Source organism: Psittacula echo, assembly GCF_963264785.1.
Source record: "Psittacula echo genome assembly, chromosome: 4".
NCBI classification, from domain to species: Eukaryota; Metazoa; Chordata; class Aves; order Psittaciformes; family Psittacidae; genus Psittacula; species Psittacula echo.
In genome coordinates, this window is record NC_137738.1 from 74,953,780 (window position 1) to 74,977,988 (window position 24,209).

A 24,209-nucleotide genomic window follows, 5' to 3' on the forward strand; every position below is an offset into this window, starting at 1 on the left:
CAGAAGTTTTAAATTTACATTTGTATGATCATAGCTCACTCAGGCGCTGCTCCAAAGAAGATTAAAATATATCTACACCTAATACTTACAGCTTATAAAGGAAACCATTACCAGGATAATTTCTCCTCCAGCTCATATATTGTTACTCATACATTCCTCTTAAAAGAAGGGTCTGCTTCACCCAAACAAGCAGAAATCTTTGGTAGAATTCCAGTAGTTCCTGCAAATAGCATTGCTACAGCCACCCTTATTTGTTCTGCCCAGCAGTAAGCACCATTACCAATTAGAACCTTCCCTAGTTGCGTTTCACCAACACTCTTGCAAAGGAGAAGGAAGGGTTAAAATTGAAGAGGATATATTTGGACAGCATCTTAGGCAGACTAATTATGAGCAAACATTTTATTTCAAACACTTGCACTTCTTTTCCCAGATGGAAGTCTGACACAGATTTTGAAATCCATTTATCTGGCCTATGATAAAATTACCTGCGCCTAGACAAATCTTAATAGCAAGGAAATTCCTGAGCTTATGGCCATTACAGCAACTTAAGGACTTACTGACTTACAAATTTGAGACCCCAGTCAGTACTCATATTGCTTTGAGAAACCAGACCTAATAAGGTCACCACAAAGTGAAGTCTTGTGAAGTATGAAGTCTAGTAAAAAAGAGGCTCAAGTAAACAGACTGATCTTGCACTGGAAAGCTGAAACAAGCATTTAAGCAGTTTCTGAAGATATTGGGAATGCTATTTACTTCAGCTGAAGTAACATAAGCTTATTAACATGAACTGGATGAACAGATAGTCCCTCTACCCTTAAAAGAATTATCTAAACTATTCACCAAAGATTGGAAGTTCGGTTACAAAACCAAGTGATGACAACTTAGGAAAAGACCAGATAATGAGCTCAGAGTCTGCAGGAAGGGAATCCGATAATTTGGTCATGTCCTCAATCAAAAAGATTAGGGGGCATGTACATAATCTCTACAAAGATTGTCAAGAAAAATCTTCAACTTGGACATGCTGGACAGCCATACAGTCATACTTAGTTGTGGAATGTGTGTATACATACACTATCCAAACAAAACTACACCCAAACAAAGAAAAATTTTCATAAGCTACACAGTGAATAGTACTTCTGACAAAAAACAGTTCCACTACTTCTGTCACATATATAATACTAATGTGAGGTCCCAAAATTCCATCCTAATACATAAAAACATCAAGAATTTATTCAATATATTAAAACAGTATTATATTTGTTTATACTTAATATGCAATTTACACTTATCTGTGCATTAAAGGAACACACAAATACTTAACAGCAATTAAGTTATTCTTTAGATACGCCTTTTTGCAAATGAAGGGAACAATTTTATTCTTTTGTGGATGAAGTAATTTTGCTGCTGACTTGACCCACTGTTTTCCAGTAGTGACACAGTACTGCGTGGCTTTGGTTTTCCTTTCAAGGTGATAGAACACAAAATAAATCTATTAAGTAGGACAGCTATTTGCTGCAAGATTAATAACTATTCAGCCTACTCAAGTCTAATGTTTCCATTTTATGGCAAAAAGTCATCCCTGGTTATCTGTAACAAAATTCCAGTACCTTTTCATTGAAGTGAATTTCAACAAATTTCCCAAAACGACTGCTGTTGTTGTTGCGAACAGTCTTTGCATTTCCAAAGGCTTCCAATAAAGGATTTGCTGTTTAAAAAAAATGAAAATTCTAAGTTTTGAAGTGTTAACGTTTGATCAATAAACTACCAAAAAGAAAGACAGAACAAATATATACTAATTATTCAGTGAACTTACTGAGAAAAAGGTTTGAAAATTAAAAGAAAAATACCACCTACTAGGAATGATCAATTTCATAAATTGTACTGGGTATACTGTGGTGGAACGTACCATGAAGTACTTAAATATCACATAACACTGCAAAATATTTGAATCGATACTGTAAGAAATTCAGAGACAAACACTAAATATAATTCAATTATGTTCTTCTACAGCAAGTAGGTAAATAATTGATACGTAAACTGTATGAGACAACACACAATTTGACACTTCCCAATGAGTTGTTAGTCATAAAATCTTAACTACCCACTTATCCTGCAGACAAAAATGCCACTTAAATGTCATGCATCCAACATGTTAGATTGAGGAATTAAAAAGAAAAAAAAACCCAAACCAAAACGTATTAGAAGAGTGTGCTGATTTCACAAAACAACTTAAAAATGCCCTTTCAAATTAGGTCAATTAAGTGATTGAGTGATTTTATTTTTTTACTGGCTGCTGTTTTCAAGCACCATACAGAAGGAGTGTCAGCAATCTCATGCATATATATATACACACACATGTATAAACATCATTTGCAGTTTAAGCAGTTTGAAAATGCTTAGTAGTTATGAAACACAAGGCCTCTGAAAGACTGCATTCTGCTAGCTCTGAGGATCAGAGAAAACTGATTTACTGAATCGTGCTAAAAATAAACCACTGAAAATATCTGCAAGATTTTTTATGACTTCTAAAAGATATGCCTTGGAAACTAAGCAAGCAAGAAACTCAGATCTGAAACTCCAACACCACATCTAAAAATCTGCCCCTACAAAAATTGAAGAATGAAGGAATAGCTACAGTGGTTGGATAAAGCATAGATGATAATCAAATATTTAGTATGACAACATCAGCATTAACCTTTTCTTTTCGGCTACATTTTGGGTTTCTTTAATATTTAAACTTATGAAAATGCAAATCTGACTTTCAAAACTGAATTCTTAAAATATCTTTGATAACTATTCAGGTATTTTACATAATATTAACACTTTTAAAGGAAAGATTATGAATAAAAACAAATTGCCAGAGGTCTTTCAGACAGGTTAAAGGTTTCTCTAGTAACACATACCCCATAAGCATGCTCATTAAAATTGTGCCTAAAAAGCTTCAAAATTCATGCAGCAGATGCTGTTTCAGATTAAAAAAACCCAAACTCTTCTAAGAATACCGACAATTACCAGTTAATTTTATGGCATACTGCGTCTGGCATTTTCCATCTCTTTGAGTTCCACTTTATGAGTTCCTTTAGAACATAGTAGATTTCACTAAGGTTTAAGCAAACCTACAGTAACAAGAGATTAAAGCCCACAGTACTTCTCTTGAATAATCCAGTGGCTCAAATTTGAAAAGGGAAAAATTTAAAGCAAAAGAAAAAGTAAATATTTTGGTTTAAGAAAAAGACACAGAGTAATGAAATTGCAAAATAAATCTACTATATGCTATAGAGGACTAAGTCTGACATTTGAAGCATTATTCATTTGGCTGAGGTTTGTTTAATTTTGAGATACATGAATTTTCTCAAGAAGTTATTTTCTGTGCAATTAAGTAGTACATGCAGCATTAAAGAGGCTCAACTGGATTGTCCACACAGTATCTTTGGACCTTGTTTGAGAGTCTGCTATAAAGATAGTCACAATGAAAGAGTTAATCCAAATTATGTGCTTTCTGACAAAAACACATGTAACAGAGAAACTACCCAGAACCATAATTGAAAAGAACTTCTCTGTTTATCTGATTTTGGTAAGTTTATGGTGAGGAGGAAGAATTACTGGTATTAACAGATAGCAGTGAGAATCCTGGTACTAACAGATAGTAATAAGAATACAATCTTGTCCTTGCAGATTTCATACAGCTTAAAATCCAATCTTGGGTACACGTGTGTGAAGTTCAGCTCAAACACACACTTAAAATATTTTCTAGACCTAGGACTGTATGACACTGTACTAAATAAAAATAAAGTGAATCACAAATAAAAAAAAAAGTTTTCAGAATTTAGGATCAAGGTAAAGTACATAGCATTAAATTATGCCCCAGGAAGTCTGATTGTATTTCCATCCTAGCTTTTATTTAGTTGATGTTGAAAATTTCATATTTGAAAAAAAAAAATAAATAAATAAAAAATTAACACATTGGAACTTTTACTTCAATGAAGGAAAATTCAATACCTTCTACAATTCTGTCATCAATATCTTGGCCAGTACCATAGGATTCTGTCAAATACCTGTAAAGCAAGATTAAAATATCATTATCTTTCATGTGTCATGTTACTGCGATTCAACAGTTTAGCACGGCTGTGTACCATACTTACTAACCATTTACTAAAGGGAAAGCATATGTATTGTAAGGTCCAAATACCTGTATCTTTGACCATAAACGCAGCCTTTTCTTTTTTGTTAAAACAAAAATATTCTTGCAGACTCCAGATTTTTTTTAATACTTCAAGGCACATTAGAAAGTTCTTTTAGACATGTATATGGAAATTACACTCTTATTCAAATATAATGAAACTATTACTGTACTATTTGTATTAATTAATAATCTTAATAAACACATAAGGTTTTGTGTGTATTTCCTGAATTAAAGACTGTTTTCATGCATATAGTTTCTGCATTCGTAACTATTAGTGTTATTAAAAATCCCACATAGAGACAGTGAGATAGGAAACTGGAAGTGCATAATTAAGGTAAGATTTAATTTAGCAATTGAAAAAAAGAATTTGAAAATAAATCCACAACGTTCTTGCTCCAGAGTTGCAGCCTTTTTTTTTTTTTTTTTTTTTTCCGTGCACACAGGGCATGCTTCCAGAAATCTGGGACAAGTTAAACACAGTTCTCGAAAACGGGGCCTTCAAAAAAAACCCCAACATTTCAGAAGAACCAACAGAGCTGTATTAGTAGCTTTTGATTTCTGATTATACAAGGGAAAACCTTTCTGCTTTTAAAACTCACTGTTTTGTACATGGACTCTATGGGAGAGGGGTGGGGGGAAAAGGAACAGCAATGACATTTGCTGCTCTGTAATCAGAACTTCCTTTGCCAAGAAGCAGAATAACCTCCTTTGAGAGCATTCATCAAGTGATATTCTCCCAGTGCCTGCCATCTTTTCTTACTCTTAGCAGGACCAAAGTTAGGATGTCCCATGTAAAAAGCATTACCAGCACCTTGCAGTAATTGTTACAGCTATCTATTAAAGGCTGCACAGGGGCAGAAAAGAGCAGTGTAAAGGACAGACAGACAGTCATGACAACTCTTCATGAGATCTGGAAGATAATACTGCTACTGTACATAAATACTAGAGAACACATGATGTCAGGGAAAAAGGAATTAAAGATTTATGCAGGGAAACAAGGACAAGTGGGGGAAGAGAGTACATCCACACTGCCTGCACTGTGCTTCCCTGGATAATCAGGCCACCTATGATATACGTGAATTTAATGGAGAAGTGCTCTCCAGTTGCAGTGTTCCAAAGTGACTTAAAGCATTTAAACTATAACGCAAATATGGTCAAAAACATTAAGAATCATGTAACAGGAAGCAAGGCTGATACGTGTCAGCAATACGGCCTCTATGTAGCTTGATACGCTTGATTTAGTATCGGTCATACATGAACATCAATAAATAAATAAATCCCATTATTCAGTCTTATTTGGGGCAAAGTATATTAAAGAATCCCTGCAATCATCTCAAAATCAAGAGTTAAACGCCTTGGATACTCAAGGAAACTAAAAAAACTAAGGCAGTGAAAACAGAGAAATGCACATTTATGGCAAAACCAACAGTGTCTTGCAAGATTCAGTCAAAATGCCTAGTTACGTTTTTATCTGCCACAATACCAGATGTGCAATACCAAAATGACAGCATCATAAACCATAATAACTACATGGTGTCACTACAACTGAGATAGGGTTTCTGCGAGTATGTAGTCATTTCCATATATTATCTTGTCAGCATTTAAATTTAAGCAAATTAATTTCTTGTATTAAAGTGCACACAGAAGTATATATTTACTGAATTGTGTCTGAAGCCTACTGATTACCTTACAATTCATGCTGTATGTCAACCAAATGCATCAACACAAGAGATTCACAGAGTAACTTTTGTCCAAAAGCACGAACCTCAAAACAAATTTCGTATTTTCTGTCTTGCCAGCTCCTGATTCCCCAGAGACTATGATGGACTGACTCATCTTCAGCACTTTCATGTCACGGAATGCTTTATCAGCTTAAAAAGAAGGGTATGTTAAACATGACAAAAAAATACTCTGTAGAATTGCAAGCATAAAGTTAGGCTACAATGCAAAAGTGAAAATGTAACCTTTTGAGGAATAGAAAGTAAATCTTTAAAATTTATTAACATCTGTTTCCCCTTATCTTATAGTTGCTCACCCTCCAACACTGTAACAGACGTAAGAGCTTAAAAGTCTTTCAAAACAAAGACCTACTGAACTACGTCCAGGATAAAAAAAAAACCATCCACCTAGAACTAAATCTCTTGAATTACATGTATTTATGGAAGAGTAACCATATGCTTTAATATGCTTTTTAAAGGGAAACTTTCAGTTGTACTTCATAATAAGTAACATCCGAGACAAGGAAACTTAGAAAAATGTGGGTTTCTTGTTATGCAGAAGGTATTAAAACCCCAAGTATTTATACTTCTGATTACAAAACAAAATGCAACACAGTGAGAAGGCCTTTAACAAGTCAAGTGTTGATTTGTAGTTTACAATTTTTTTTTTCTTAAATAAGTGACTGAAATCAGGTTTATCCTTTTAACATTTAAATGGACTTTCTCCCTAGAACACTAGCATATAAAATTATACAATGCATGTCCTCTGGCAACATAATAAAAGGCAAATGAAATCACTACACTAAAAGACTGTACCAATCATAATTAAGTCATTCTTCACTTGTACATTCTGAATTTCTTTTTTTCTTTTTTATTTTTTTTGATGGTTGTAAGTTAGATTTAAACTGCTTAGATATAAAACACTGCAGGTGCAGAATAATGACAGCAGTGTCGCCAGGGTTGCTAATTTTGAAGTTCTTTAAACTGCATATCAAGGATAAGAAGATCTGCAATTTTAGCATTCAGTGTTTTTATTTTACGATACCTTAAAGTAAATTAATGCTGTTATAGGTGGCAATTTATAGATAACTGCAAAGTATTTAATGTTTGTTTTGTAAAAGACAAATATAGGCTCAATACATACCAATAGCAAAAACATGTGGTGGCAATGTTCCAAGTGATCTACCCTGGTACTTTTTAATAGTGTCTGAAGAATAAAACTTAGGTATATCAAAATATGGATTCACTGCAATAAGAATGTTGGCTACATAGGTCTGTGAAGAAAAGAATTAACAGCAAACTATTAGTTAGTATCCAAGCAAGCAGTTAACAGCAATTTTCTGGTACTGTTGAAGACTTCAGCCTAAGTACAACAATTACATTTACAATTCTCCACAGCTAATGCAAATACAAGCAGGAATATATTTTCAGAGTTCCTTTAATTATCTTCTCAGGACTTCTATGAAATTCTCTCGGGAGAATTTCCTAACTACTGAGCTGTGGATTATGTCCTGAATTTGACCTTTCCCCCAATCTCCTTTTAAATTATTTCCTATTGTGTGAGTTACTGGATCAAGGATAGGACACCACAGCCTCCTCTTCAAATGTGAATAAACTAAGCTCCTAGCTAGCATAACATGCTCTTCCCCAGCGAGGAGGATAACTTTTCATTATCTGATGGAAGCAGCTCAGCAGGAAGGACTAACAGGATCCTGCCTGGGAATACGCTACAGCCAAGCAATGAAAGCATTCAGCCGAGAGAAAATCAGCTACGGCTGCTTCCACAGCCTGAAATACGGAATGCAAATGTGCTCTCTCACAGAAAAAATTTGAGAACAGTCTCAAACCAAGACTGCTTTTTAACTTTCCATAGCATAAAGAAGACTAAAGATAAGGGGGGGTTTAGGTATATGGAAAAACAAACAAAACCCAGCTTTCACAGCTTTGTTATAATGGCCAGATCACATACAAGGAAGTAGAGATGTCAGAAACACAGAAAAAAGCAGATTTGCGGGAAAAGATCTAACAAAAAAATAAGATAAACCTTCAGCTTGAATAACTTATTTGGTTTGTTGCTACTGAGCATATCACAATAGTGTCTGTATTTCAGGGATATGTTGATGGAAGGCTGGATCACACACAATACATGAATTTTCTTTGATGTTTCTATTTTCAGCACTTATTTCACTGAAGGAAAACATTTCTTCAAGAGCTGCAAGTACTAATATTAGTTCTCCTTTTAGTAACAAGACAAATATTGCTAACCAGAATTGAACAAAAAGAAAAATAAAAAAGAAATGGTTGACTCAATCTGTATCTTAAAGCTTAAAGGAAAAGGTAGTTAAAATACAAATGACCTTTACTTTTTGTTTCTCTAGAAGATACACCCACTCATGACAACTTATTTGTAGTTCTTGTTTACAATAAAAAAAGGATTTATGAACCTAAATACTATACTACCTTGTAACCAATTAGATTTAGAATTTTACTTTTTTGGGTTTTTTTTTAAATTATTAATTATTATTTTTCCGGAACAGCATTAAAATGGCCATTTTCATTCATTTATTTTAAAGCTGGTGCTTGATCTTGAGCCATAAAGAACTTATAAGCTATGTAAAATTAACTGCAATAAAGAAAAACAACTGCTTTATATTTATATAAAAGGCTTCAACTCCCTTTTAGAGCAGCGTGCTAACATAAAAGTTGATTATTTCAACACAGACACTTGAAAATATGTAGAACTGTTTTGTATTATCAGTAGCTAGCTTTCTGTTAGGAAAAAAAACTGAGAAAGAAAGAAAGAAAACTCTTATCTTTCTTGTATTTCACAGCTGTCAGTGTCTGGGCAGATGGCAAGGACAAAATGTAATTTAGTCAGAATTCATTAAGTACAATTAGGCAATTTGATAGCAATATAAAAGATTAAGATGGACATCTGAGCTAGGAGGTGTCAAAGACGGCACCTGTTTGCTTCGTTCAAAAATAATGAAGAAATAAAACCATCTTTGTTAACAGCTACTCTACTGGCAAAGTAAGTTACCTGTAGGAACAGACATTTGTGATAGAATGCTGTGCTGTGGTAGCACATGAACAGTTATGCAGAGAAAAAAACTATTGCTCTGCCTGGTAAAAACTAGCTAACATTAATTTGTGCTAAATGTGATTAGATCTCAAGTATAACGTTAAAAAAAAAAAATAAAACAAATAATCCTGAAGCCTCCTAACTTTCTAATGTTACCATTTCTGTTTAGTTATAGGAAAAAATGGAACTGCAAACACTCGTTTTGTTGATTTTTTGAAAGAACATTAGGCTTGTTGTTATGATACGTAATACTTACGTAAATTCTGTCCTTACTGTATCGCACTTTGATATTGTGAAGGAGAGTGGCCTCATTTAAATACATAAGGGAACCTGCAAGTAGAAGACAATCATGTACCATTAAGAATTCAGGACTACCTTCGTGTGCAGCTGAAAAAAATCAAATCTTAGGATTAAGGAGAATTTTACTTTCTCCTTAATTAAAATTAAAAAATTAAGAATTTTACTTAATTTAAGGAGAATTTTAACTTCAGTTACAGTTTAATCCTATCATTTCTTTATTCTGTCTTGAGGCAGAACTTCTGATTCAAGATACTCTTTAAAAAAGATAGACCTGCTCCATGCTGTACAATGGAGTTACAGAAAGCTGCTGAACAGAGTCATCGACTCCAGGAGTCTCAACACAAGCCTTGTTCAGCATAAGCTCCCTTTTACCAGCCTTGCAGAGGAACATGGTGTGCCACCCTCCACTCCAGTGCACAACTACAGAAACCAGTGCCTACCAAAATCCTTAATGCTGGCTGTTTCCTTTCTTCCAGCTCCCCTCTCCAATCTCAGCCACAGTGTCCCCATGATAATGCCACCTGACATTCAGAGTAACTGCTGGCTCCTGCAGAGGTGGCCACAAGGGATGACTGCAACACCAGGCACCAAACAACTTTTTCTGTTTCAATTCTGAATTTTGTTGCTACTAGGCCTCCTCAAAAAAACTTCTGGAGGAGTGAAGGTTAACACAAAACCTAGCTTTATTTTTCAATGAGAAAATGAACATGAGCCGGCAGTGTGTGCTCGCAGCCCAGAAAGCCAACCGTATCCTAGGCTGCATCAAAAGGAGAGCAGGTCGAAGGAGGTGATCCAGCCCCTCTACTCTGCTCTCGTGAGACCTCACTTGGAGTATTGTGTGCAGTTCTGGTGTCCTCAACATAAAAAGGACATGGAACTGTTGGAACAAATCCAGAGGAGGGCCACGAGAATGATCAGGGGACTGGAGCACCTCCCGTATGAAGACAGGCTAAGAAAGTTGGGGCTGTTCAGCCTGGAGAAGAGAAGGCTGCGTGGAGACCTCATAGCAGCCTGCCAGTATCTGAAGGGGGGCTATAGGGATGCTTATAGGGACTATAGGGACTGTAGTGACAGGACAAGGGGTAACGGGTTCAAACTTAAACAGGGGAAGTTTAGATTGGATATAAGGAAGAAATTCTTTACTGAGAGGGTGGTGAGGCACTGGAATGGGTTGCCCAAGGAAGTTGTGAATGCTCCATCCCTGGTGGTGTTCAAGGCCAGGTTGGACAGAGCCTTGGGTGGCATGGTTTAATGTGAGGTGTCCCTGCCCATGGCAGGGGGGTTGGAACTAGATGATCTTAAGGTCCTTTCCAACCCTAACTGTTCTATGATTCTATGATTCTATTTATTTTCCTCCTTAGCTCATTAATATAAAATAATTGAAACAGCTCTGCTGAAATGTTACAAGCAGGCAGCTCATGGCAGTGAGTGAGCACCCACAGAAAGCTTCAGACCATACGGGTTCACATTCTGGCAAAGCTGGTCCTTGTTTTCAGCTATGAAGGACCAGAAAGTGCCAGCAGCCTTAATTACAGAGGTCATTACCAGTTCTCATTGTAACAATATCAAAAACGTTATCAATAAAACAACTGAGGGCACTACTCATTGCACAGCCTCCATTTTCAAATATGCTAAACCTCCTAGTATTGTGCAACACTACTTTGTATAGTTACAACTGTCTGACTATCATACTGATAAACCTTACAGTATTAGTGCCACTTAAAAAGTTGTATACATCTGGCAACTGTTCATGGAGAAAGCACTGTGCCTGTAATAGTAACTGCTGCCCTGCACCTCATATGAAGGCCACATATGTGCCTCTCATCTATAATGACCAAAAGATTTTTTTCTCAAGTTGGACGAATGTCTTTTTTTGAGGGCTCCAGCAGAGAAGAACGTGTTCCAACTTATTTGCACATATGTACAAGAAGGGCCACCATTTCTTATGACCTGAAGTCAACATTCCCTGCAAGGACACGTGAAGCTCAGTATGCAGCTCTTAATATCTCTTTCAGCACTCCTCCCACTGAACCAAAAGATACTGGCAAAGGATAACGGGAGCTTCTCAAGAGCATCTGTGTTTACATTTTCAACCTCCTATCCTTTATCCTACAGCAGACCGAGGAGCGGCTGTGGCTCTGCCTCCTGCCACCTGCACCAGACCAGCCTGAAGCAAAGGAAGGTTCAGCAACCATTTGCAGCCTCCCTTTGGCTTGTAGCTCCACTGAACAACAGCCCTTCATTCCCCCACATGACTAAATGAGTTTTGCTTCTAATACCTGGAATCATTCACTCTTCTCAAAAGACCTTGCAGCTTCTGGATTGCTTTGTAGAAACCATCTTCCTCCACAAAATACCTTGCATGCACATCCCAGTGTTGGCAGAGGCATACAAGGCACCCTTTAGCTTTACACTAAGAAAATCCCCCTTTGTATCATAACAGCCTTGTAATTGAACCTGTGCACAATACCTACCTGAAGCAGCAGGCTGGCCCAAATCACCATGGCTTTTCTCCTGCCACCTCAGCAGACCTGCTTTTCCCCCTAACTCCATGGTCACTGGTACATGAGGCAACAGAGCCCAGGCATCCAGAACTGCACTGCACAGCAGAACTTCTCCTCCTCCCCTCCCCAGGTATACTCAGTCCATGCAGCTGAGAAAATGGCTCTGAGACCACAAATTTCCTCCACAGACCTCTTTCCACCTTCACCTCTCTTAATGAGGTCATCCCAAGAGAAAGAGACATTAAAAGGAAATGGGCCAGAAACAGAAACTCCTGCTTGCTCTAATGAAAAAAAAATCTCCTCCCCTTGTGTATGCCTTGGGGGCAACAGGATTTGTGAAGTTTGCTAATTTTTCAAGTCATTTGGATTCTCGATACTGAGTTGAGAAACTACTATATAGTAATTGTCTACACACACTTCAGAAATAGTCATCTCCCTTGACTCTATCTTCCTAAGAACCTCTCAGGGTTTGCAGGATGTTTTAGAGGAAACAGTCATCAGTTAAGCATCCTAATAAAAATGTGATAATTAACTAAAGGACAGAGGACTCCAGGTTTCAGTGCTTCCGGAGTACTCTCTTTGCAAGTCCGTTACATCTGCAGATTTGGTGCATAATGGGCGCTTGCTACTGAAGGAATGTCGCTGCCTTCACAGAAGAGATGTAAACTAAGGCTTATGTCAGCAACTTTGAAATGCATCTTCTTCAGAATAAATCCTTTAAAGAGGCATCCATATCCAGAGCCAAAGAATTCACCAGAGAGAGAATTCTGAATAGTCATATGGCTCATGTCTAAACATAACCTAAATGCAATATGTATGTGCATTTTGTACTCCATATATTTACTTATACACACACACAAAGGTCATAGGAGCAAAGTCACTAAAAGCTAGAAAATATCAATGTCAAATTTACTCATATTGGCTCATCGCTGCATAATGAAGCCAATGAAGCAGGGTTTGTATGAAAAATAATTTTATAAAGTACTTGCAGGGCTCTGCATCTCTAAAATGAGCTTTAAGATTCTTATCTGACACCCTGTCCCCTTCTTTTCTTTCAAATTGTTTCACCCCAAACATAAAATTCAAAAAAATCTTTTTCTTGGCCATAAAAAATAAAAATTCCACATATGGTGACAACCCCCCAAAACCGAGTGAGGCTTGGGGGAAGCAGAAGAAGAGTGTGAATCACACACACACACAAAAAAAAAAACCAAAAACAGGCAGTAAATGCTTTGTCTCTGTACTATTTGCAATATCTACTGAAAATTCACATTTAAGGAAGGTTAGATTCTCAAAAAGGTGCCCCTTGCAGCTACTGCATGTGGAATATGGAAGACTAAGGGTGCAAAAAAAGCAATACTTCAGCAAATTAGTTCCCAGAAGGGAGTTAATCACTAATGCATAGGTTGGAATGCTAAGTATATTATTAACTAGTCTTTCAGGATTTTTCAGAGCAGTATTACAAAGAAAGACTGAGAGCATACAGTATTTATGAAGTATTTTCTTAAAGATCAGTGATGCTCAGCACAAATGCTCTCTTACAGAGAAGGAAAATTAACTTTCTCACATCCTGGAGATGCTTACTCAGCAAGTCAAAGACGACATTTTCTCTGATAGGAAGTGTTTAGATTTAATTGACTTTTGCTGGAATCTCAAATCATATCCATAATCTGATTCCAAATTTCAGTTTCTGACTAGGACACTGAGGTGCTAGGACATGTCAGGACATGTAGAATCACTGTGACAGATGCACAGATTAAATACATTTCCCTAGCAATCATCATGCGCAGAGAGTACAGATACCAGCTTTGAAAAGTTTCAACCCATATAATGTTTGTAAAAATATAAGCAACTGGAAACAACGCTATCAGCTTGGTTCCTCCTGTAACGACACCACACCATCTAAGTCATATCATAAGCCCCAGGTCTCATGTTTCTCATGGAACAGCTGTAAAAGCTGTATTTCCTGTCACGGGATATAAATACTAACCCCTATTCCAAAACAGGAATTGTGGTTAAATAACCTAAACAACTTTCAAAGTCCTAGCATCTATTTTAAATGAAGACCAATAGAAGATACTTTTGCCTACCTTTTACAAAGGTAGATCTTTTAACCAACCAGTAAACACCAGAGGAAGCATTTAAAAGCATTCCTTCATCAGGTTTTCAAGACAGGAAAATCTCTGTGATTTGTTCACACAGAGCAACATCAGCAAAATATGTAACAGTTCTCTAAAAGCTGATGCTAGACCTTACCCAGTACTCTGTCTCCCCTCTACAGATCTGAATACTGTGCATTTCTGTCCACATATCTAACTATAAAATATTTAACTAAATAAAAGCCCTGCAGATCAACATTGAAGTTCATTACACAAGTTCACCTCAAAACTTGTTCTCCAGTAGTACTCCTATATCCAATTCACTATAATTTCTTTCCTTTTCCAGTGGCCCCAACAGGTCCAGATTCCCATGTCCAGTTTTGGGAAGGTTATCTTAAAATTGATTTTCAATTACCTGTATTTCCATGGGAATGCTATCTGAGAAATCGGAAACATGCAGGAAAATGTTGTACATGCTGTACAATACAACTGCTGATAAAGCAACTAATTCTTTTGCTGCATTATAAAAGATAAATTTAACCGTCATAATGCTGAATGCAGTTGATCCTGATGCAGTCAGGTGAATATCTGAGCTATATCTGAAGTCAAGTAACAGTTGTAAGTGGGAATAATGTAACTATGAATTCCTCTAAATTGTCCATTTGAAAACCAAAAACCACAATAAATGATATTTAAAATGGGCTGACTTTAAGACCTTTAAAGGACTAGTAGAGGTCATAAATAAATTCAAGCAAAGAAGCAAAATGACAGCTACAAGGAAGAAACAGGAAGCTTGTAAGGAAACAATATTCTCCTCTATGCAGATTTTTTTTTTATTCCAAATGCATAATTTTTTTAAAATTCGTAACTTACAATTATCTTCTACATCCTTCTTGCTGTCCTCTTCCGCAGGAAACACTTGATTGATAGCAGCCTGGAAAGTCTGTTAGACGAAAAATATCAACATTGTCAGAATTCCATAAAAATAGAAACAGTTCCAAGATGTCCGGATACAATGATAAAAGTGAGTGCACTGTGACTGTGTGTGATTTAAAATGAAGTTGTCAGCTTTATAGTTCAGCATTGGAAATTTTACTGAGTTACTACATGGAGATAAGAGCTGCTGCATTTACATGGCTACACTACATTATAAAAATGTAGTCACTGTAACACATATTTAATTGCATTAATATTTGATACTAAATTCCAAACTTTATATTGTAATATTGTGTAGTATAAAAAATAAGGATAAAAAAAAAAAGTACTGGAAAGGTAACAGCATTGTAAAGGACAGTTTCCTCAGTTCTCCAAAGCAGCACAAAGAATTAAAAACAAATTACACAGTCGAGAGACTGTGCTATCATTATCATATGCTGTTTTAAAACACTCCTACTTATAATATAGAAGTTCAATACATAGTATCCTCTGTATCACCAAATACGGTAGCTTTGGTTGTTGCTTGCTGGTTTTTCTTCTTCAGTAAATCAATGCTAACATAAACCAAAACCTTCCTTCAACCCTTGTATTCCAGTTACACAAAACAGCCATTTATCAAGTGTTCAGATCCAACTGGAAAAAAATCATAACAAAAGCAACATTGTTTCTTCTTTATTCTCCAGAAATCATAATTAATATTGTTGTAAAAAGGAAGGAAAAACATCCTAGCACACACACGCATTACAGCATCTGCACAAAAATATCTATTGTAAGAGGTATGCGTTTAATTATACTTTTTTGTTTACTGTAGTAATAGCTTGTTTGAGCTACCTATGAATGAACAAAAACCCTGTTGTACCAATCAAACACAACAGCTGCCATGCTGCCACAAGCACAGTCTCCTTTTCCCCCCATGGAAACAGAGACAAGAAGTCTAGTCTAATATTTGAAAAGGCAACCAACTGGATCTGAAGAACGACCTTAATAAACAAACATGTTTGCTTGTTTAACACTGTACTCGGCAAAATAGTCCCAAGAGAAACATCCCACATGGAAGTTTAGGAGAAAGACAGCAACTTGCTTCATCTTTACTTCAGTGCCACAGACACAATATGTGAGCTCTTGTAGCTCACATCAGGAGCAACTCACAAATTCCAACTCTCTTTGAAGGGGGAAAGGTTTAAAATGTCTCAGAGCAGAACTAGTTGATGACAGTAGGAAAACAGTATCCCTTCCCTACAAAGTTATCATGAAGTATGCAATTCGTAGCCATAATAAATTGTATTTTGTTATCCTGTTATCAGAATCTAATGAAGAAAAATATGCACAAAAAGCTTTCCTAAGGGAAATGGAGCTGCTTGATTACATTGGAATATCTGAACATCCATCAGACCAGCCTCCTCTGAAATATCCTTTATCAGAGATTGGTGGAGACAGGGAGGAACTGAACATCTTTATCTACCTCAGAAAGTTGCCAGCCGCTATTCAGAGTTTTAGCAGGGCAGAGAGCCCCCTGCCCTTTCCTCCCTCTCACAATATTACAGTTAGAACATACTATTATAATAATTTTTCTCTGCGATTTTCTCAACAATAAATGTGTATCTCATTGGGTAAAGATGTATTTGAACACAAGTTTCCCTTGTAATCTGTTCCCTGTGCATGAAACAGTAGAAAAGTTTAAAAAGAGTATGACTGACTCCATGAAAATCTAACTTCACTTTTCGTCTGCTGATGTGTAACGCAAGTTTAACCACTAACAAAGACACATTTTTTTTTCACAGGAGAGAACTAACAATACCCAGCTATCCTGTAAGACTCTTCACAAATCTTGGATGTTTTTAACATTTCATGGATTTAAAGCCAGCCATACCAGATCTGTCCCAGAAGAAGAAGGAAGAGGTTTTTCAATGTGCTCACCAGTCAGCCTTCTGATTCAAGATAAATTTCAATGAAAAAAATGAGAATTCACCCTGGTTTCTCCTCCTTCATTTCTTACACTCAGTGTGAATTGTATATTAATTCCTAGAATATTCCAGAAGTGATAAAACAAATGAGCAATATGAAGGTGGCTTATCTGAAAGCTGTTTTTTTCTGTTGGACTTTTCTAGATCAGAACATGAAGCCCAGTTTCAACTACGTCAGCAAAGAATTTCATTCCTGTGTGTCACAATTGGACTACTGCTTTATGTAAGGTGATTATCTGTTATGTAGGCAAGTATGCTAGCTGGACATGCAGAGCTCCAAGTATTGCCAATTACTATTAAAATATAATATAATAAATAGCAAAATGGGCAAGGTATCCCAGGTCTATCAATAAAAAATTATCAAAAAAATTCTTTACTAAGTTGTCCCTTTTTTTAAAACAGGCATTTATTACAAGGAGGAAACACTTCAGGCATTTGGTGGAAGACTTCTGCATTAAGACACAGCTTAGGACAATTTTATTCTAAGAAAATGGAGAAGTTATTAATATTATAAGACAATAAAGTGGACTCAAGAGGCAAAAGAGTGGGTTTAGGGTTTTTTGTAGGGGTTGGGTTTAGGGTATTTTTTCCTCTTTGTAATGAAGCAGCCCTTGAAATCCCATGGCAATCTTAACTATTCTCCCAGAAACCAGATGAGTGAAAAATGATATCTTTCCATTCAAGCAGGATCTTCTTTCTACCATGTAATCCAATACGTGTAACCATGCCTCCCTTTATACCTTCCAGATACAGACAGAAGACATTCTCAGCTGTATTTCACAGACCAACCTAAAGCAGTACAAAACATTGTCTAAGACAGACAAGAACATGTCTCATTCGTGCAAGCAAGCTGCACTAACTGCTAAAAAAAACCCCAACAAACAGCAAACCCAGCCCTTAGTTTGAAACACTGAACTTTGGACATTCTGATCCCTACTTTGAAAGTACATTTATTCATTTATACTTAGCCTAGAAAAATACCTTTCTGGTTATTCACAGCATACCAGAGCAGGTGCCCCATAAAGCGCTACCCTTCAGAACCGGCCCAGAGCCACACCATGACACTCAGTTGAGGGCAGGAGGGGTGACAGTAAGCACCCACACTACCACACACTTTCCCCATGACTGCCAGAAACTCATTACTGCTGATGGTCTAGGAAATGCTGACCTTCACTCCTCAGTGCCACGAGGGTCTCAGGATGGCATCTTAGGGTGCAAGTCCCTTTGAGGCATCTCTTACCCATTGCTTTACTTAGATTTGCTACCTCCAAGAAAAAAGTAAATACCCTGTTTGCCAATTTCCCTGCCTCTACCTTCTCCCTGCTACAGCATCAAGCAACAAAACAAAATAAGGTATATGCAACAGGATCTGAGGTTAGGATTCCCAGTAAATCCAGAAAAGTACGCTCCAAGTAGAAGCATAAGCTAATTGAGTTTAACTGGCTGCCTTTCTACCCACCTCCTCCGTTTTACACTGTGTGACTGCTGGTAGGGCACAGGTCAGGGCTGCCAGCCCCACGGTCCTAGGTGGGACCACACTCATTAGCAAACCACTCTCCAGTTTCTCTGTTTTCTTTCCTGTCCTGGTACTTATCAGCCTTGCAAGCCAATGATCTAGTTTTCAGGGAGTAGCTCCTGCCATGCAACACATGCAACCTCTGTTCTGATAACATGCTTCTACAGCTTGGATTACCCTTCTTTGTACAGTGCAAGCTGGGTGACTCAGATCCTCACCTCTCTTTAGACACTCAGCCTTTGCAAGGAAATGTAAACGCTGTTGTTAACTCTGTGGTACCCAAAACTGCTATTGCTGGTTTATAAGTAAATCAACATGTTGGACAACTTGACACAGTCTGGACTACGTAACTTGGTTTCATAATACAAAGCAATCTATGGCCACACTGGCCTCCTGTCTTCCATCCTCCTGCCACTGCTTGCTGCCATTCTGAAAACTTCCCACTTCTTCCTTCTTGAAGTGGATCCATTTTCTGACCCCATTTGCTGTATCACATACAGCTCAGCAGGCAGAGCTGAGAGGGTGCTACTGTGCAATGCCAGAGCTAGCTATGGGTGGGGAAAGCAGGGAAGATTTTAGGACATCATGAAAGTGCTGCCTTGCAGCATATTTTGCAGTTCTTAACATACTTTGATTAACCATTAAGTGGTATAAAAGGCAATAATCAAACATATGCATACACATTTCCTTTCCTACCTCTGAGCTCTGGTAAACTACCAGCACCTACAGAGAATACGTAAGACATGTTAATGACCCAGATTAAAAAATAATAATAAGTTACACTGCCCGGATATGTTTACAAGATCAGCTTACTCCTCTCCTCCCTGTAATTATCATGGGCAACTCTTGGAGCTGCTGGATCACTCCTTCTTACTGAAGAGCACTTCTGAACTACCTTTTTATGTAAACAAAGTTGATAATAATGGGTATTAATGCTGACTACTTCAAATTAATGTTCTAAGTGCATAAGAACAGAGTCATCTTAAAAAGAAAACAATAAGAAACATTTCACTATAAAAAAAATCAATGACACCTTGAAAAGACTGAGAAAGTAATTAAGAAAATGTTTTACTTCACCTCTATTAATATAATGATGTTTGATAATTAGAAATATAGGACTGTAATCTCTATGGTATTTAAACTGTGAAGTGTTTGCTCCCTTGGATGAGGGAACATTAAGTCCTTAATTGATCTGCTTAATTCAAGAAAACAGCCAATAGCAGAATAACAAACTTTTTAGACAAAATAGATTGTTCATTGTAAACCATAAAGCAAAATACTGGTATTTTAATATTTTTTCTTTTAATATGCTGTCTGAAATGAACATATGTCAGAAATAAAGAGCGACTCAAGAATCTGCTTATTTCCTGTTTCAGTTTCAATATACAGACTTTTGCTCTTTATCACATCAGAATCACTTGGGAATATAAACAGAAATAGAAGTGGGGGTCAAAATCATTGAAGCAGTTAAAGACTACTTAGCCATAGCTTTGTAATATTTAATATTTGTGTCTGTGTAATTTTGCTCTTCCCCAAACTGAAGAATGCATATTGCTAATACTAAACCTGCGGACTTTCTCTCTGATGCACAAAAATCAGACATTACAATTGCTTTGTATTTCTAAGGAAAGCAAAATCAACTTCCTCTCCAAGATGCAGAAAAAAAAAAAAGAAGTCCTCCCCTGAAAGGAAGGACTGCTGCATAACCTTTTAACCTGTGACAAGACATTCTCTACTACTGCTGAGATAAAAAAAGGAAGTTAACAAAAACCGTTTTGTCTTTTTCATACCTGAAGATACAGAAAGGAAGAAATACATTAGGAAGGGCATATACCACGTATTCACAAAGACCAGAATCACAACTTTTACAACAGTGTCTGATCTTATTCCAGCTAGTAAAAACCAGGATGCTAACCATCTGAACTAGGGTAATTGACAGATACAAGGTGGCTCCAGTAAAAGCTTACATTTAATTATGAATCTGAAAGATGTAATGATAAATGAAGCAGCTGGAAAATGCTAATTAGAATTATGACTTCATTTTAGAAGTTACATTTACTTTGCCTTTAATTTGATGAAGCAATTCCATAGGACCTTTGTTTGACATTGTGTTACTTGTTAAGGCACTTGAAGTTAAAGGTTTCATCTCTCAATCTTCATCAATCTAACAGTAAAGAGTCTAATCTAAACCAGAGCCTAGCACACTCTTGCAGGACACTCTCTGTGTGGGAAAAGACAAAAATTAATCTCAACAGTAGGCTTTTAACCAGTCTCTAGCTGAGAAGAAAGTATATAATACTGAATCAAATGGCTGTGTAGATTCAATCCTCCTCTCTTTCATGAGCACATGCAGATAACTGCCAGAAAGCATGCACTTCTTATCAGTGGAATGTTTCATTTGCAATGCAAGCTAAAGCTGAACACACTTAGCCAAACTTAGAACGGAAAACTGATCTTCCACTCTTTCAGGCTGCGTGTAATTGTAGATACTTGCAAAGATATGGCCTACAGGTAAAACAGTTTCTGTAAGGTTTTTCTCTGTTTCTTTGGTTGCAAGGCACTTACCTTGCCTTTCTGATTCAAAGGTTCAATAGTTAAGTTGTCAGTGCCAATGTCCACAATCATCCCCATCTGAAACCCATCAGTTGGGTGTGGAGCCCAAACGGGCTTCCCGTCCTCCATTGTGCGATCTATCCAGTATTTCCTGTAAGGAAAAAAAAAAAAAATATAAAAGAAATTGTATACAAATTTAGTAAGCTATCAGGATTCACCACACAGACTTTAGTGTATGATGTTTATTCCTATTAGTCAGTGTGGAAGGAACCCGCCTGTAGAATGGAGCCAGCTTGTCAGGACAAGACTCTTCCACCCTTTATCCAACCTGAAATGCTTTGCTTACAGAGAATACCCTCAGACTTGGAAAGTATGGAGAAGATTCAAGAACAGACAAATTCGGTGGGGGTGCCCAGGAGGACCCTCAAACTTGGGGAAAAGACTGCTCTCTTCAGCTTTTTTCCCATTTTCCTTAATTTGTGAACCAAAAGGGGGTCTATCTCATGATCAAATTAGAAATACAAGACCGATTCAAAGCTAGGGCTATACTCAGGAGTGCGTATATACACATATATATATACACACCTGTACAGACACACACATATATATATGTACATGCAATGGGGTCATACGACTAATGGATATTTCTCTGTACATGATTTGCTGTGCAAATACTTGAATTTCTAAAGGGCACATGTTGAGGCATGTGAGCAGAAATGCAGTCTCTTGTCATCCGAGACGAATGAATGTGCTCACTCTTTTCATCTGCCTGGGCATATGGCTTCTAAATAACCCACAAATATGTTCACTCACAATTGATTTATCATACTTTGAGAGACTGACCTCTGATATTGTAACATTACAACTCTGCCTTTTAAGGAACACCCACTTTGCCTTCCATAAAAATACGGAAATTGTTTCAGAAGAACCTATGATGTACAAATGAAATAGATGCAAAGATCAAGACACTCAAACCTTAGGTTCCTCAAGTTATGCAGCTAAATAAGCTCCCAATTAAAAGGGGTATTTGATTGCATGCAATGCACATTAAGCTGACCAGGAAAGTTGCCAGGATTGGCACACTCTGAATGGCTAATGGTGCCATTTTAAATATGCTGAATTACTCCTTTTTGGGTTGTGTTTTGGGGGGGGGGGGGGTTTAGCCTATTTTATAGTCCTTACCCTAATAAGAATAGAGAGTCCACACAGCTTGAAAGGCTCATGCCTCCTGGCCATTTCTTACTCCTTTCCAAAACACATTCACATACTAAACTGACATGTTTCAGTGATTCCAAAAATTAGCAAAAAGTATCTCATTTTACCAAGGTGTAAGTTACCCCTCTCAGCATGAACAAAATGAGGCTGCCAAGCAGCAAAGAAAACCCTGGCAGCAAACTCCAAGAGTCTGTAAGCTAGGAAACGTCCCCCATTTTTCTTCTTCCCACATCTGAAGGAAAAAGGAGCTCCAAAATTTCTCACTACCAACGAAAGCTCCAACCTCTTTGCCATAAGCAGCAGCAAGGAAAAAGAGTCATCGGCCCATCAGAAAGCTGTACAACCAAGAGTAGAAAAGGACACTCTTGTCCCATAGAGGATGTCAGGACATGCTGTACATGACCTGCTTTTTGCTGCCTCCAAGGAGTTTTAGAAAACTTTGAAGAGAAGGAAAACGCCTGCTGTGACCATTTTGAGAAAGCTGCTCATCTTAGCATCTTGTCAAGGAATAAGACCACTTACTGTTAACTTTAATGTGAAATAACAGCAGATTAAAATTAATTCTAAAGCAAAGACTCAGAATGCAAAGTCAAAATTTTTTTAAATGAAGTAGCGTTGAAAAAACTAGCTATAGAGCACTGAATTTAGCACCAGTGTTTGGTTTTGTGTTTAAATCTACTCAGTTAAACAGATTTTTCCTTCCCCACCTTGAACGCAGTTCAGGATCTAAGAAGTTCATGAAGATTTTAACAAATGTTTCTAGTGTATTCTAGTCATGTAATTCTTGCTATTTAAACATTATATTCAACACAAGAAAGCTTGTGGTTTACTCTTCCCCCATAAACAGAGCATATTAACTTCTTTTAACTGCTCATAGAAAGTTTATGTTCTAAAACCTCAAGTGTTAAATTCCCTTCTATTTACTTCACACACTTTGCCACATCCCATGAACTCTACAAAACACCATCATCTTCATCATGTGTCACCAGCACCATATGATAAATCCTGTTAAACAACATCTGTATTCACTCACAATTGGCTGTTGGCCATTTCGCCTTTACCTTAGAATACTGTAAATCAGATCTAGTGTACACCACAGTTCTAGGGTTTAGTTCTGGCTTGGTGGGGTTTTTTCAGCCAGATCTGACCTCTGAGTACAACTGCCATTGTGGGCACAGCTGCTAAACAGCTGAATTTATTTCTGGGTATACCCAGGCCTTCATTTCTTCACAAGCCTATCATATGCTTTGAAAATGCGAGTTCAAATTAGTACTTAAGTGATATGTCACACAACCACTAAAAACAAGGCTCTCTTTTTACATCCTGAGTAGCACGGCCAGGGCTCTGGATGTAACTCTGGTGCGCAAGAAACAAACCCTGGAATTAGTGCCAAAATTTCTGCCAAAAGTTAGAATCCAACCTCCCCAGTTAGCAGCCGAAGGCTTCTACTTTGCTCACTGACATGGGCTTTTGCATTCTTACATATTCTTAAGAGCACCTCATGCTTTATGAATAAATTATTCTTGGGGAGCGTCACAAGTTTAAAAAAAAAAGAAAACAGAAGTCCTCTTCAAGGAGAGAGCAGTGACTGAATTCAGCCACCACCAGGAAAGGCATGTTTAAGAAAAATACCTGAGGCTTTGCAAGTGTCTAAAAAGCCACTGGGTGAAAGCATCTAAATACAAGTGTAGTAGTTACTCCTTTTAAAAAATACAGTCCTCTGCCTGAGAAGTGACACAAAACCAGCTGTAACATTTTGGTTTTGGCACCACTTCACCTCTGTCAGCTGGGACTCTGACAGGCAGCACATTAAAATTGGATACTGAAACACAGCAGGTCATATCTGCTCTATTATCTACCCCTCCATCTGATGTATATGCCACCACCCTTGAGAGAGACGCACAAAGTCTATTCCTGAACCAACTCTTCAATAGCCAGTTTCCAGCCCAGCATTTTAAGGTGAACAGAAACAAAACAAGTTCAAAGTTCAACTACCTGATATAGAATCATAGAATAGAACAGAATGAGTGGCAACAAGCTGCCTTTTTTTTTTTTCCCCCATGTGCATCCATCTAAATCCAGTCTACATGAAGCCAACTTCACTACACTGTTAAAAGAGCTCACTGTTCCTGCAAACTG

At 37.2% G+C, this 24,209-nt stretch overlaps 1 protein-coding gene across 7 annotated transcripts in view; it reads right to left on the reverse strand.

Moving 5' to 3' along the window:
- MYO6 (myosin VI) overlaps positions 1-21,444 on the reverse strand; it is a gene marked incomplete at its 3' end in the record, with an annotated part of 76,242 nt that extends 54,798 nt beyond the window's left edge. For 6 of the 7 annotated variants that reach the window (XM_080616225.1, XM_080616224.1, XM_080616223.1 and 3 more), the window contains exons 1-7: positions 20,868-21,444; positions 14,760-14,829; positions 9,240-9,313; positions 7,046-7,175; positions 5,949-6,054; positions 4,000-4,055; positions 1,608-1,705 (exon numbers count right to left, since the gene is read on the reverse strand). In XM_080616225.1, the coding sequence (XP_080472351.1) occupies positions 1,608-1,705; positions 4,000-4,055; positions 5,949-6,054; positions 7,046-7,175; positions 9,240-9,313; positions 14,760-14,829; positions 20,868-20,984 (651 nt within the window). In that variant the 5' untranslated portion in view covers positions 20,985-21,444. The remainder of the gene's footprint in view (positions 1-1,607; positions 1,706-3,999; positions 4,056-5,948; positions 6,055-7,045; positions 7,176-9,239; positions 9,314-14,759; positions 14,830-20,867) is intronic. The other variant, XM_080616226.1, reaches the window with a different exon arrangement.
- Between the last annotated feature and the right edge of the window lie 2,765 nt (positions 21,445-24,209).